The following is a 13,325-nucleotide window of genomic DNA, read 5'->3' on the forward strand; positions in this document are numbered from 1 at the left end:
CACTATATGACATTTACAAATACACACAACTGTTCTGTTTTTAAAATCTTGGCTTCATTGCTCCGAGGATGGAGGGTTTAGGTACGAACAGGTATTTTGTTTTTCATTGAATAAGATATGTTGAAGCAAGGACATGTCCTATGGCCTTTGAGCACAGACCAACACTGCACTAATCAGATGTACTCAGGCGACATGATCTTATATATTTCAGTTCACATCCTAATCCACCGTCATTAGAAGCTTTACCACAACGTCAAATCAAAGCCAACTGAAGGTTGGAGTAATCAGATCACCCCCGACATGAAAGTGGTGAATATGGATGTGATGGATGTTATTATGTCGGCAATTCTATATGGGTACAGGTCACTAATATTCAAACTTTTGCCATCTGTGTCAGTTCCCATACACATTAGTGATATCTTAACACATTACGTAAATGACTGAAGATTCAAACAATACCACACTTCATCTTCCACAACTGGTTGAAAAGCTGTGAGCCACCTTAATGCCCCGTGGAATAAATGCTGCAAACAACTTGGGAACTCTGCAGAGCTAGAAGGATCTTTTATTTTTATTGTAAAATGTGGATCAGCATACATGTACAGCTGCATTCACAGTTTATACTTCTCACCCAGCTCTGCACAGATAATCACAAAGGTCTCTGTCTGCCTCAATAGCAGCCACACCTCCGCTCTCCCTGCTTCGGCTGAACAACTGCGCTCTCCCCATGAGTGATTTCAAGCAAATTTATGAAACTAAAATGCCCCAAAACTCTGAACTGTATGATGATTCACTTCAGTCAAATAATGCTGTGTTCAGAGTAGGCAAAAAATATGTTTACAGTATTTGATCGTAGGCAAATGTCTGCATGCACTGCCGTTGGGTGCCCCCCACTGATACCAGGCTCCTATCATGATGACAGTCCGCAGTTGGCAGTATTTCATACAGCATTTTTGTTTACATGTGAGAGTTATTGGCGACTTTACATCGTTTTTCTTTTATATGACTTATCCAATAATTTGTTTTAATTAACATTAAAAAAAAAAAAAAGATTATGTTATCACTATAGCGCTTCAGTCACCTGACAGAGCATGTCCACTTTAAGGTATCGAGATGTCCTTAAGTCTTTTACGTAGAGACACACACAATAACACACACTACTTACGCCATACTCTCACACAGAAGATTTATATTGCACTCATATAGGATTATGAGCTGATCAGCAATATACGTTTGTCAGCTAGCGGTCAAAGGAGCGGTCATAGGTCTGCTAAATCACTAACAGATTAATAGGATATTAATCATTCTCCACTCTGCATAGCAGGGAGACGTAAACGGGAGAGTAAAGGAGGTGGGGTGAGTTATGTAAAGAGAAGAATAGAAACAAAGATGAAATGCAGACTGAGAAGCACTGGAAAAAAACTGAGGCCTTGAAGAAGACAGTGACACATTTAATGATCTGAGTGATGAAGCGATGAGGAGAAAGAAGAACACAAGCCACAAGTGTGAGAAACAAAACAAAGGTCAACAATATGAGAGGACTGAGCGCACAATAACACTGCAGGCCTTCATGCTCAATTTCAAATAGCTATTTGTATGTTTTATTTGAGATGACTTCTGACATCTATGCGATCAAGTAGCCTAATTCATGTGGAAAATCAACATGAACTGACTGCCACACCAGAAACACATGCAGAATACCAAAACACTTTTTGTCTTTGGTGGGACATAGTTCAGTCTGTGCTTGAAAGTCTAAACTAGGTGGGGAATTTATTATATAAAAAAGTTTAAAGATTTTGTTCATATTTCTTTCAATTGTTGCATATGGTAGTCTTCATAGTAATGTTTTAATATACAGTTAATTTATTATGGAAACAAAATAATAAAAGGGAACATGCAAAATTAGGACACAATTGTACATTTTTATTCTAAATATATTTCAAAGAATTTGTTTGTTTTTTTGCACCCTTGTTAAATATTGAAAAGAAAAATAAAAGAAAATGAGATGAAGACAAGCCAGTATTGTTAAAAAAAACAAAAAACAAACATTAAATACTGATCGTACAAATAACGTACTGCATGCAGGCAGGACAAATATATTTTAGTTTCACTGTTTTTGTACATGATGAGCAGCTCTGTTCTCAATTTTATAGCTGGAATCATTTTCTATAAAATATAGAAAAAAATGTATATGAAATTTGGAACAAAAATCCATTAGTAAAATATTATGTGTTTTCCTGTAAAAACCAATAACTAAATGTTGCGCTTCTAGCAAGCTTTATCAAACTGTCACATTCAGATACATAGTTGCGTTTACAAGGTGAAGGTAGCAGCCCTGCTTTTTGTTTGAATTTTTTTTACATGGTCACAGCACTGAAATTTGACAAAAAAACAAAAAAAGACATCGATCTGAAAGATTAGGATGGACGGATCGATAGACAAACAGAAAAGAGGGAAGAAATCGAGTCAGTCACATGACGGCGTTCATTAAAATCTCCTCTCTGTCAATGAACTCTCCCACTTGTAAGCCCCCACCCTGCATCTCTCCACCCATCCCTCCCTCCACCCATCCATCCCTCTTCCTCCCGTCTCTCTCTGCAACCTCCACTCATTTAGGGTCGACTAATCCACTGTCCAGTTTAATCCCTGAACCTGCTCACACACACGCACACTTTCTCTCTCCTCCTGCACGCTCAGTCCTTCTCACACACACACACACACACACACACACACACACACACACACACACACACACACAGTTACACAAAATAAAACACGTGATCACATAAATCCGACAAATTCACTGCAAACATTTCTTCACTGAAAACACTTTAAGCTCTAAATGTTTGTGTTTTTTCTGGTATGAATGGGATGAAAATTCTTCAAAAGGGGCCTGAAAGGTCCAGGATGAAATGCATCCCACACATTTTTGGTATCACTGATGCAGTCATTGAATTCAGAATAAAATCACTCTGAAACCTGCAATTTGCAACCTGTTATGTTAATGTATTTATGCTTTTGTAAAAGTCTCATTTCATTTCTATAGTAATGCAGTTGGGAGCTGAGTCATATTTAGTATATACACTTCATGATTAATGGACCAAAACATGCAAAAACACCATTGATGCAATAATTTTATAGGCTGCAGCTCCTGAAACTGAATGAACTGAGAATGAGTAACACCACAAGCGACCTCTTAATCTGGAGTGCACAGATATTATAAACATAATATCTGAAGTGCATATGGATACAGAAGTGTTGACAACTGGGAACAGTTTTAAAACCACTTTCTTTTTATTTTCATGGCAAGGTCACGTGAGGATGTATTTTAGTAGAAGTAGCTGCGTCCCCCAGCCGCCTCTCTATCTTCCTCTTTCCCATCCTTTGCTGTGAAGGAGCCGATCAAACAACACCTACACGCTCTCTAAAAAAGGATGAAGCCGTAGTTGTGGAAATACTACTGTGGTGAGAGATGCGTTCCCAGAACTTGAATGAATTTTCTTTTTAAATACTTGCTAGGGCATCACAGTGCTTGGAGGAGGTTATATTCAAGATAACAGATCAAAATGCATGAAAACACTGAGCAATCAATTTGTTTGGAAAATTGCATCATCAGTCATAGAGTCACTGGGAGGGAAAGAGATGCCTCAATGATGGTGCAGTGATATTGTAAGCCTAACGTGCATTCACACAGTCGATAATTGTTTTTTTAAGCTGTCCATCCTTCCCAACTGCAGCTGTGTTGCATTTCGCATTGTGTTTAAGTTGTTCGTACTTTTCTAATATCATCGCTTTGTCTTTCTAAAATCATTTTTGCCAGAACTTGTCCAAGAACCTTTCCAAGTTTGCAAATGGTCAGATGTTGCAAACCCAGCCCATTTTGGGAAACTGTGGGTTGACTTGACATGACTTTGATTGATTCACTTATAGTGCCTGATTTGATCCTTTTCAATGACCTATGTGGGTGTTAAAACAGTGTGCTTGACTGACATTATTCTCACACTCCATGAGCTTTGTTGCACCTGACAGGACAGGACAACATAAGGACACAGTGTGCTTGAGCTGAAGTGGTTGTGTAAAACTTCCTTTAAGATGGCAGGCATGAGGGCAGCTTTAATTTGTAACATTTAATATATAATAATAATAATAATAATAATAATAATAATAATAATGTCTACAGCAGAAAGGCCTCAAAAGTGACTTGATTTACATTCATCACAAAGCGCATCTTCTGAATGAACAAATAATCAAAAACATAATTTTATAATCTTACATAGAATTGTTACATTATATGCAAGAGCATGTATATGTAGAGTTTGATTTATTGCTGCTCTCAACAGGCCAAAAAATTTTTCATGGAGGATTAAAATACTTCAATATTTTTGAAAAGTCGAACGCTCTACTATGAGTTCTTTTAATTTTGTTACTTAAGCACCAGCCAAAAGACCATTAAGTAACATTTTTATGAACTGGACAAACTCTGGTATGAACTCAAATTGAACTGAATTCATATGAAATAGAATAAGGAGTCACTGTTACATTTTTGTTAAACACCCTCACTTGCTACCAATTTTAGTATAAAAAACAGTTTCAGTCAGTTTTTAAGCAGAAATGTGAGAGGATTTCATTGTATTTTATTAGTCAGATTCTAGAGATAGTGAACTGAATATTTTTGGATTTGGGACATTTGGATTGGATGAAACAAGCAATTTGAATATGTCACATTTGGCTGTAAATAACCAAAATATTTTTTGACATTTTAGAGACAAAACAATTATCGGAATCTAAAGATTAATCAGTGTGAAAATAATTGTTAAGCCACATTACTCTGTGTCAAACCTACAGTAAAATATAATCATTACGCTTTTTAGATAGAAAAAGGTTGACAAAAGCATTATGACATGTGACTCTTTCTTTCACTTTGATAGAATACAGATCCAAAAGACAAAATAGTTTTTCTATCTCACTCACACAAACTGTACATTGTGCAAGTGAATGAGGAGTGTAGACTTGGGCAGCGTAAATAATCCCCATCTGTTGATGGAACATGTTACGCTTCTCTGTGTCCACACACACACACACACACACACACACACACACACACACACACACACACACACACATCCAAATGAAGCTATGAAGGTCCCTTGCCAGCCTCAGAGGGAAAAAAAAGCAAATGTTTACTCTGCATGACGTCCTCCGAGGACACTGCTACAGTTGTATGGGGATACTATAAAAAATGTACACTGCTCTTTTAGCAGTGGAGTCTGAGGCGAAATGATTGACTAAACAGTGACTAAACACCTAAATTCACAAAGGCTGAAGCTTTTCTTGTAGACATTTCTGATTTCTATTGTGCAGCTAGCTTGCTCAAAACTGTAGCAAGCAGCATGTTCATCTTCAATGTTGTCTTTGTGTTGTCACCATTTTTACAGGCACTTGGTCAATTAAAAAAAAAAAGTATTGGGTCACTTTAAATCAGCTTGTGTCACATTTTGTCTGTCATTGTTTCAGACTTTTTCCAGCCCAGTCCTGTTCTGTCTACACAGACAAAATACACAAATACAAATATATACAGTAGAAATATTGTAAGCCATCTTTATGACAGGATGAACCTGAGAAAATGTATACTTCTTTGAACAAGCAGATCCCGGAAGTTTATCACATCAGAACAAGTCAGAGTGAGAAAAGTCAGCACCACAAGCCGGGCTGTCTGCTGTTCCAAATGGATTAAACGTGACATTGAGCATTTAGGAAAAGTTGGAGGTGCTGTGCTGTGCTGTGCTCTTTCTGACCCTCTGTGGTGTTAATAGAAGCAGACAAGCTTCTGTTTTCTATTGGTTCTTTCTGGTCATCTTTTTTATCAAGAGATTACAACTATAAACAGTGAAAGGAGTAAAGTAAAACGCTACACCTGAACTGAGTATGTTGTGGCATTTGTATTATATACTTCAGATCATGACTACAAGCAGTCAATGGACAAAAAACACTGACCTCAACCTCCGAGTTGTAACTCCCAAGTTGACAAAATCTTGAATTTCTGACAGCTATGACATCTTTATCTTGATGACAAAAATGATACAAGTGTCAACAAACTAGTGGCGACTCACGGCAGTTAAAGTGAAATCTAATCCAATTTTACTTGAGTTTTAAAAGAAGATAATACACAACTCTTCAGTGTGACCTAAACTATCATAGTATATTATGTTAATGTGCCCAAGTAGGAACAATAGAAGGCTTTCTCATTCTGCCAACATTAAATGAATAGATAATACAGGCGGTTAGCAATGTGCAAAAAAATCCTGAGTCTGATCAGTTTTACGCACACACACACACACACACACACACACACACACACACACACACACACTTCTCTGAGCTCTCAAAGAAACTCACTCTGCTGGTGCGACAATCCCAGCTCAACAGGAGTTCAGGTGTGTTTTCACACTCAGGTGTCAGAAATTTTCCACTTCCCAGTTGCTCATGAATGCACCATTAGACTGGGAGCTCACCCAATTTCAATGAATTTATAAAAAGTGGTGAAGTGCTGATCGTTACAAACTGTACAATGTAGTCAAACTACTTAAAAGTGAAAACACCGGATTGCGCCGAAGCTTTAAGAAATTCAATGCAATACACAGCATCAGTCCTCACTGCAGTTTGCCTGAACTTCATTTTGCTCTGCTATAAGGTCCACAAGCTGTCAGAATTTATCATCTCTTTCCATGATAACAACCACTCTTACCGTATGTGGTAATTTCCTGTGGTGGCGATAACATTATCATTCTTTATGAGCAGTACAACAACAAAGCAATCAAACTTACATTTAGTCATGGGCAATATTTACAGCCCGTTCTGACCAACCAAAGGGTTAAATAATCAGATGGCTGAATTCCATTTAGCTGCCTCGGGTTCGGGCACCTGTTATTGTTCATGCTCTCTCAGTGTCTCATCTCACTGGGTCACTAATCCAACAGAGACATCGTCAATGTTATTAGTAACATTGGGGCTTTTCCTATTATGACTGACAAGTCAATACGTTTGTGTGAGTGCACCAAAATATACAAAGTAAAACATACCCATATATTAATAATTTTCCAAATCTTTACACAAAAATAAAGTGTTTGTTGAAACTGTTGCTCTAGATCCCAATAATAATATTATTAGAGTGTATTATGTAATCAGATCTGAGCCAAATTAATGAATTGTATTGTTTTGTAAAATATAATCATTATTTTCCAGTTTAATGCTGTCAAACTGCACTAATTATGGAGGCAACAAAAAAACAAGCTGGTTCTACCTTGAACACCCTCTCACTCTTTCCAGCTCAATGCTCCTCTGTGGAGCTGCTGTGACACACAGAGGGATGACCTGCTGGGTGTGTGTTTTTGCGTGTATGCACGCACCAGTATTTGTGTGTCAACAAAACAAATGACACCCGTCACATCTAACCAAATAATGCCAGGAAAACCCTCTAACGAAACTCACACATCCAGCCAATCACTCTCATGCAAACGTGTAAAGCCATTGTGTGTAATCTGGCCGATGACACATCGTGACACCAGCAGCCAGCAGCACAGTTGTTGTTTTTTTTTTTAAATCTCTTAGTATTTGCAGCACACAAAATATGTAAAGCCATGAAATAATAAAACCACCTTAATATCGGCTGTTTTCTTCATTTAATGTAAACTATTTATGGTACTTTATGGTATCAAGTAGAACATAAAGTAGTTTCAATTTGACGGGTAATCAAAAAGTTCAGAGACTCTTCCTGTTGCACACGAACGGGTCGCAGCACCGTGGCGTAAATGGAGCAGAGAGAAGCCAGTGCCTTTGTGATATTATTCCAAGTTAAATCACTTGATAAACATCAGCACCTTAGTTACAAATGTTTTTGTGAAGTTAAATTGGAGAATATTGGCTGACCATGGTATTGCTCTTTTCTTTTCTGAGCCCAAGACTGTTTATTTTTATATACAGTGTATGGGAAGAATTACCAGTTGAATATTTGTCAAGATTTTAAGAGCTTAAGGTCCTGAACCTCATTTTCCTGAATTTTATGCAAAGAAAAAAGTAAAACTTTATGTGACTGTGCCTCTTTTATTTAAACTTCTTCAGGTAGCTGCTCTATCGTCAAGAATGTGCAACATGAAGCCTGTTCTGTTATTACTGCATGCTGTTCAGCACAGGTAAACTAAAAGGTTTAGTAAATAAGCACTTTTTGAATTCAATGTTTGTCATTATTACTATTTTCACAGCTTTTTACGCACTCGTCTCTTTAATATGTAACACAAAATACCAGTCATAAATATTTATATTCATGTTTAAGATCATGAAAAGCTATAAAGTGTACAGTCCCCAACATTATCACAATGTAGCTCCACATGTTCCACTAACAGAACATTTTAATTTTAAGTCAACCAAACCCTTGAAAGCCTTACAACATGCTGATCTGTACCATCATGCAGTACATCCTGCGGTGATGTGCATTAACAGCAACAGCGATACATATACTGCAGTGTGGTGATGTTAGGGATTTTAAGTAAATTTCAGCAAAATGAATACATCACTTGTTACTACTCACCAGTTCTTGGTTGGTAGAATTGGAGTCGTCTCCAGGAAAGGGGATGTAGATGGCTAAGGCCACGCAGTTGGCAAAAATAGACAGCAGTATAAAGATATCAAATGGTCTGAAAAGGGTCTGTTAAGGAACATGTGTAATCTCAAACAGGACAAAAAAAAGAAAGCAGGGTTTCTGAAGTTAGACGACAAAATAAGCACTTATTTGAAATGTGTAAACTTGTCGCATTGTTTTTTCACTAGAAATTACATGCACTGGTTCATATTATTGACATATAAGTTAATCTATTGTTGTTTAACTATATATTCATTCACATGTCAACCCAACCAATCACCTAAAATATGATCTCTCTCCATTTAGGTTTTCTCACAAAGCTACTTTCTATTTATGTTAACTCGCATGCAGCCTACATAAAATTTCCAAACAAACAATAAAGTTTTAGTTCAATATTTCACCTGCAGATTCATTTACTCACTTTTCAAAGACTAATCTATGACACAGACTAATCTATGAAGCAATCCACCTACACAAACAAACCGAATCCATTCAACTAGTGCCTCTGTCTCTGGGCTAAAAGATACTTCCACTCCACCAGGCTGATGCAGGCCCTGCGGATCGGGTTGTTGAGGGTGAGGCAGAACAGAGCTCTGGGCGGTCTGCTGTTGGTAGACCCTCCCTGCTTTTTGCTTTTGGCATACTGCTGCCTCTTCCTCTGTGCCAGTGAACCCGCAGGAGCTGTTCCAGTCGTGCAAACTGAGGGGCGCGAGCTCACGTCGGGCTTTGTGGCATCGCCCTGCGCTTGGCGAGCAGCGCTAATGGCGGCATGCCAAGCAAGGACCGGGCTGACGCCGGCGGCAGCGGCAACGGGGCTCTGAACACCGCTGTTGGCCCCGTGGAGGCCATAAGAGGAGCCAACGGGCTTGCCGGTGCTGGCCGGAGCCTGCAGGGGTTCTGGTGGGTGGAGCTGCTGCAGCTGGGTGTGGCTTTCTGACCAGAGCGCTGAGGTGTCCGTGATGTCAGTGGTCCCTCTGTTGCTGGCATACTGTGCCCCTGAAGAGAGAGAGACAGAGGGGTTAACACATTGTGACACTGTGAGCACAAACAAAAACAAACACCATGCTGCCGATGCAACCACTGCCGTTATGTCCGAGCATTTCAGGAAACTAGCTAACATCATATGATCTTTTTGTGAATTCCTGAGTTTGTATTTGTAGAATAATGAAGCATTTTTTTTTTTTGTTTCTCTCAGCCCATTTCCCCTAGTGTCTGTCGCGGTGTTGTTTTTATGGGAGCCACTGGGTGGCACTAAAACTGAGCATTTTCCAATTCTACACATAGCAGCTTTAACATTAGCAAAAGAAAAAATACTGTGTAGATGCCATTTTTCCACAAATTAGTGAACAGTTTAAGAACTGGCTTGTTATGATGTACTGATACGTTCAAATTTATAGACGTCATTTGAAATTGTGCAACAACAAGGCAGGTTGTATGATAATACTAGCAAAAAGAGAAAAAGCAATAATATTATTTTGAGCATAAACACCAAACATAAGCAACCTCTTTTGATAAAGAAAAGTTAGTTTTGTAAAAATAATGATCAAGATGCATCCTACTGAGCTGGGATTAAATGTTATGGTCAAAAAATAGACTCGTCAGTGCATTTCAGCTGGACAAACTTGTTTCCACATAACTCATTTGACTCAATTTCTTCTTTTTCATCAGACTTTTATCAGACTACATCAATACCAATATATCTTTAACAAGCTACCATCAGCCACTTTTATTTATTAGTCAACCTCTGCCCTGCAGAGACATCTTGTTGAGTTTCTTATATATTTCTTTAGATTCTTAAAAACTAGAAACTTTGCACATTTGTTTTAGCAAGAAACAGATGGAAAATAAGAAACTAGTTATTCAAACATTACAGTGCTGGAGTAACAGCTTGTCTGTAATAACTCGTCTATAATAGACGAGCACAAACACTCTTGAGCAACAAGCAAGATCCTGCTTTTTACAACAATGGAGAAAGCAAAAGAAATAAACCAACTCTCCTGGCTCTGATGTTCAATACATAGGACGGTGACTTAAGGGACTATCTGTATTTCAAATTAAAATTACATGTGTGCAGTTCTTATGAGAACTTAATTTGGGCTTACTGAAATATCCTAAGAGGCCACCAATAACAGGACTGGGCTACCTTTTTTGTAATTCATGCAGATAAAACCACTGCAATTTCACATTAACATCCACCATTAAAATATGTCTACCAGTAAAAGCATCCAGAAATAAGATGGTCAGAAAAGTGATGATAAGGACTGGCTTGAAAGGAGTGTGGAAGAGACAGAGAGAAGGAGAAAGAAAGAGAGCAGAGCAGCCTGCATGAGTGAGAGAGACAGAATCATTAAAATCAATGCAGACCACGAGCGAAAAAGACAGTGCCCTTGACACAGTCACTTCGGTCCACTGCAACTCCACAAGCAGAGTCATATCAAGCAGGGACCATTGTCAGCAACAGACTAACCCATGCTTCATGTCGTCCAACAAAAACAGCTGAAAAAACAGAATTGACCCTTAATGTGAGCAATGGACGAGAAATATACACATTTAAGATGAATGGCTGGTAGAAATGCTTTAAAAAGTATTGACTTCATAAATCCTTTGTCAGATTCTTGATTTTGTTGCCCTAATTAAAGCAGTTTGTTGTTTTTTACTGCATTTTAAGGTCAGGATTTGTCTAAAGAAAAACAGCCATGTTAAGATAATACGGAGTATGCATTTGAAGTCTAAAGATATCAGTAGGGAGTATTAAAAATAATACTATCACTGAAAATTTCTCAGCATAACATGCAGCTTCACTTGAATTTACCTTCTGATTACAGGTGAGATGTGCTTGAAATAACACGTCAACACAAATTCACTGCTTGTGTGTGTGTGTGTGTGTGTGTGTGTGTGTGTGTGTGTGTGTGTGTGTGTGTGTGTGTGTGTGTGTGTGTGTGTGTGTGTCCGGGGGGCGCAAAATAACAAGTGCAGAAATGACGGTCACAGCCTTTCTGGCATGTAGGAGATGTAACAGGAATTATCAGGGCACTGCTGAATGACGATGTTGGAAAACAACTGTTACCTCCCTGCTGCTGTTCTCGACTTTACTTTGACCGGTTTTACATCGTTTGTTTTAACCACCTTTAATCCTAAAAACTTAATTTAAAGTTTATTAAGCGTGAATCTTGTGGAGGGCGTACATATCCAAAGCATCCCCCACAACCTGTCACATGGCTCCAAAACGCACTTGAGCGGAATATTAGACCACACATAGTCAACCATTTTTCGGAGAACTGGCCGCAACTCGCTTCCCAGTGGATTTGATTAAGTGCTGTTATCTCAACCATGCAGCGCTGGCAATGTTTAATACACAATCTCTGCACCGAAATAAGTTGGAAAAACATAAACTATTAGCGGCAGACCCGACTCAGAGCATATAATCACACGGATTAAGCAGACATCCAGAGAATAAACCAAACCAGCGCTCTCGCCCCCTCTACAGCAGCGCTCCAACTCTCCTCCTGCGCTCCACGCACGGCGCTTTTTTTCTTTTTTTTTTTTTTACCTTCAGACTGTTCATCTGCTTCTTGCATCCTCGAATCCACATCGAAAATATCCGTTTTAAATCCAACTCATCGTTGGAAAAAAAACATCCAAGGATATCGACGGCGGCGCGGACCTGAACAGAGCCGTTAACCTTAAATATAAAATGTTTTCCGAGCGCAGACCCTGCGAGGAGCGCCAAACATTTTCGCCACATCCGGGTGCCTGCCTGCAGATCCACGGCGTTTCCGAGAGGACGCGCTGGCAGCAGCAGGCAGTCCACTTCTGTCAATTACTCTCACTGTGACTGCGTGGACTCTAACAAGTTGGAGCAATCACACCTACCACATCGGCTCCGGGAAACAGATGCACCTGTTGCTGCCCTTTTCGGAAACTTCCAAAGAGAGAATGAAACATCTCAACATGAACATTAAACACATTTTTTTGACAGGTTTACCAAATGTTTTCTAACATTCAAAAGTAATGTAATTGACCTATTTGATTATTTGAATCGTTAAAACCATTCCGGTTTTCAATCCACGTAGACGACAACAAACAGCCATGACGCCAACAAGAACTCTAATTAGATCTTGATTAAATTGTATTAACAGCGTTTGCATCCTTTTAAAACATGTGACAGCGGAACAAACAGAGACGTCTCCAAATTAAAGCCACGTCTCCAAAAGACCTTGAAAGTATTGTCGTTAAGATTTGTTTGACTACAACTATATCCAGTAAAAAGGAAAAATGTCATTTAGGTCAACAATTGTAGCCTCCTGAATCTGCCTGTGTTTCTTTCCAATTTTTGTTCAATCTGTAATCATATCTGACGCATAATAATACAAAAGAAACCAGTCAGATCAGTGGAAAACTAGTTAAAAGCGAATGATGACTGCTATAACTTTCCCCTTCCATGAGCATTTCTGGATTGGACGGTAAACACTATGTCCTAATCATATCTCTGACTAAACCGCAAAGGAGTTGCTGTATTCCAGGTGCACTTACCCCTCAGGGGTCTTCCCCTTATAATGAACGGCATTCAGTCACCTGGCTCTTCTCTGGGGCCTCATAGCGCCGTTTTCTGCCCTCACTCCGCGGCGATTCGAGAGGAAATGGGTTGCTAGAGCTCTGCTGGAAGGTTACCAGTGATTGGATTACCTGT

General features: G+C 38.9%; 1 protein-coding gene across 3 annotated transcripts in view; it reads right to left on the bottom strand.

Annotated features, from left to right (window-relative positions):
- The window catches only part of cacna1db (calcium channel, voltage-dependent, L type, alpha 1D subunit, b), an 88,178-nt gene extending 75,775 nt beyond the window's left edge, over positions 1-12,403 (bottom strand). For all 3 annotated transcript variants that reach the window (XM_069140786.1, XM_069140785.1, XM_069140784.1), the window contains exons 1-3: positions 12,186-12,403; positions 9,163-9,631; positions 8,585-8,690 (exon numbers count right to left, since the gene is read on the bottom strand). In XM_069140786.1, coding sequence (XP_068996887.1) covers positions 8,585-8,690; positions 9,163-9,631; positions 12,186-12,213 — 603 coding nt within the window. In that variant the 5' untranslated portion in view covers positions 12,214-12,403. The remainder of the gene's footprint in view (positions 1-8,584; positions 8,691-9,162; positions 9,632-12,185) is intronic.
- Between the last annotated feature and the right edge of the window lie 922 nt (positions 12,404-13,325).

This window comes from Embiotoca jacksoni, unplaced genomic scaffold, assembly GCF_022577435.1.
Source record: "Embiotoca jacksoni isolate LCO1_2020_lvr unplaced genomic scaffold, fEmbJac1.0.p SCAF_9, whole genome shotgun sequence".
In the NCBI taxonomy this organism is placed as follows: Eukaryota; Metazoa; Chordata; class Actinopteri; family Embiotocidae; genus Embiotoca; species Embiotoca jacksoni.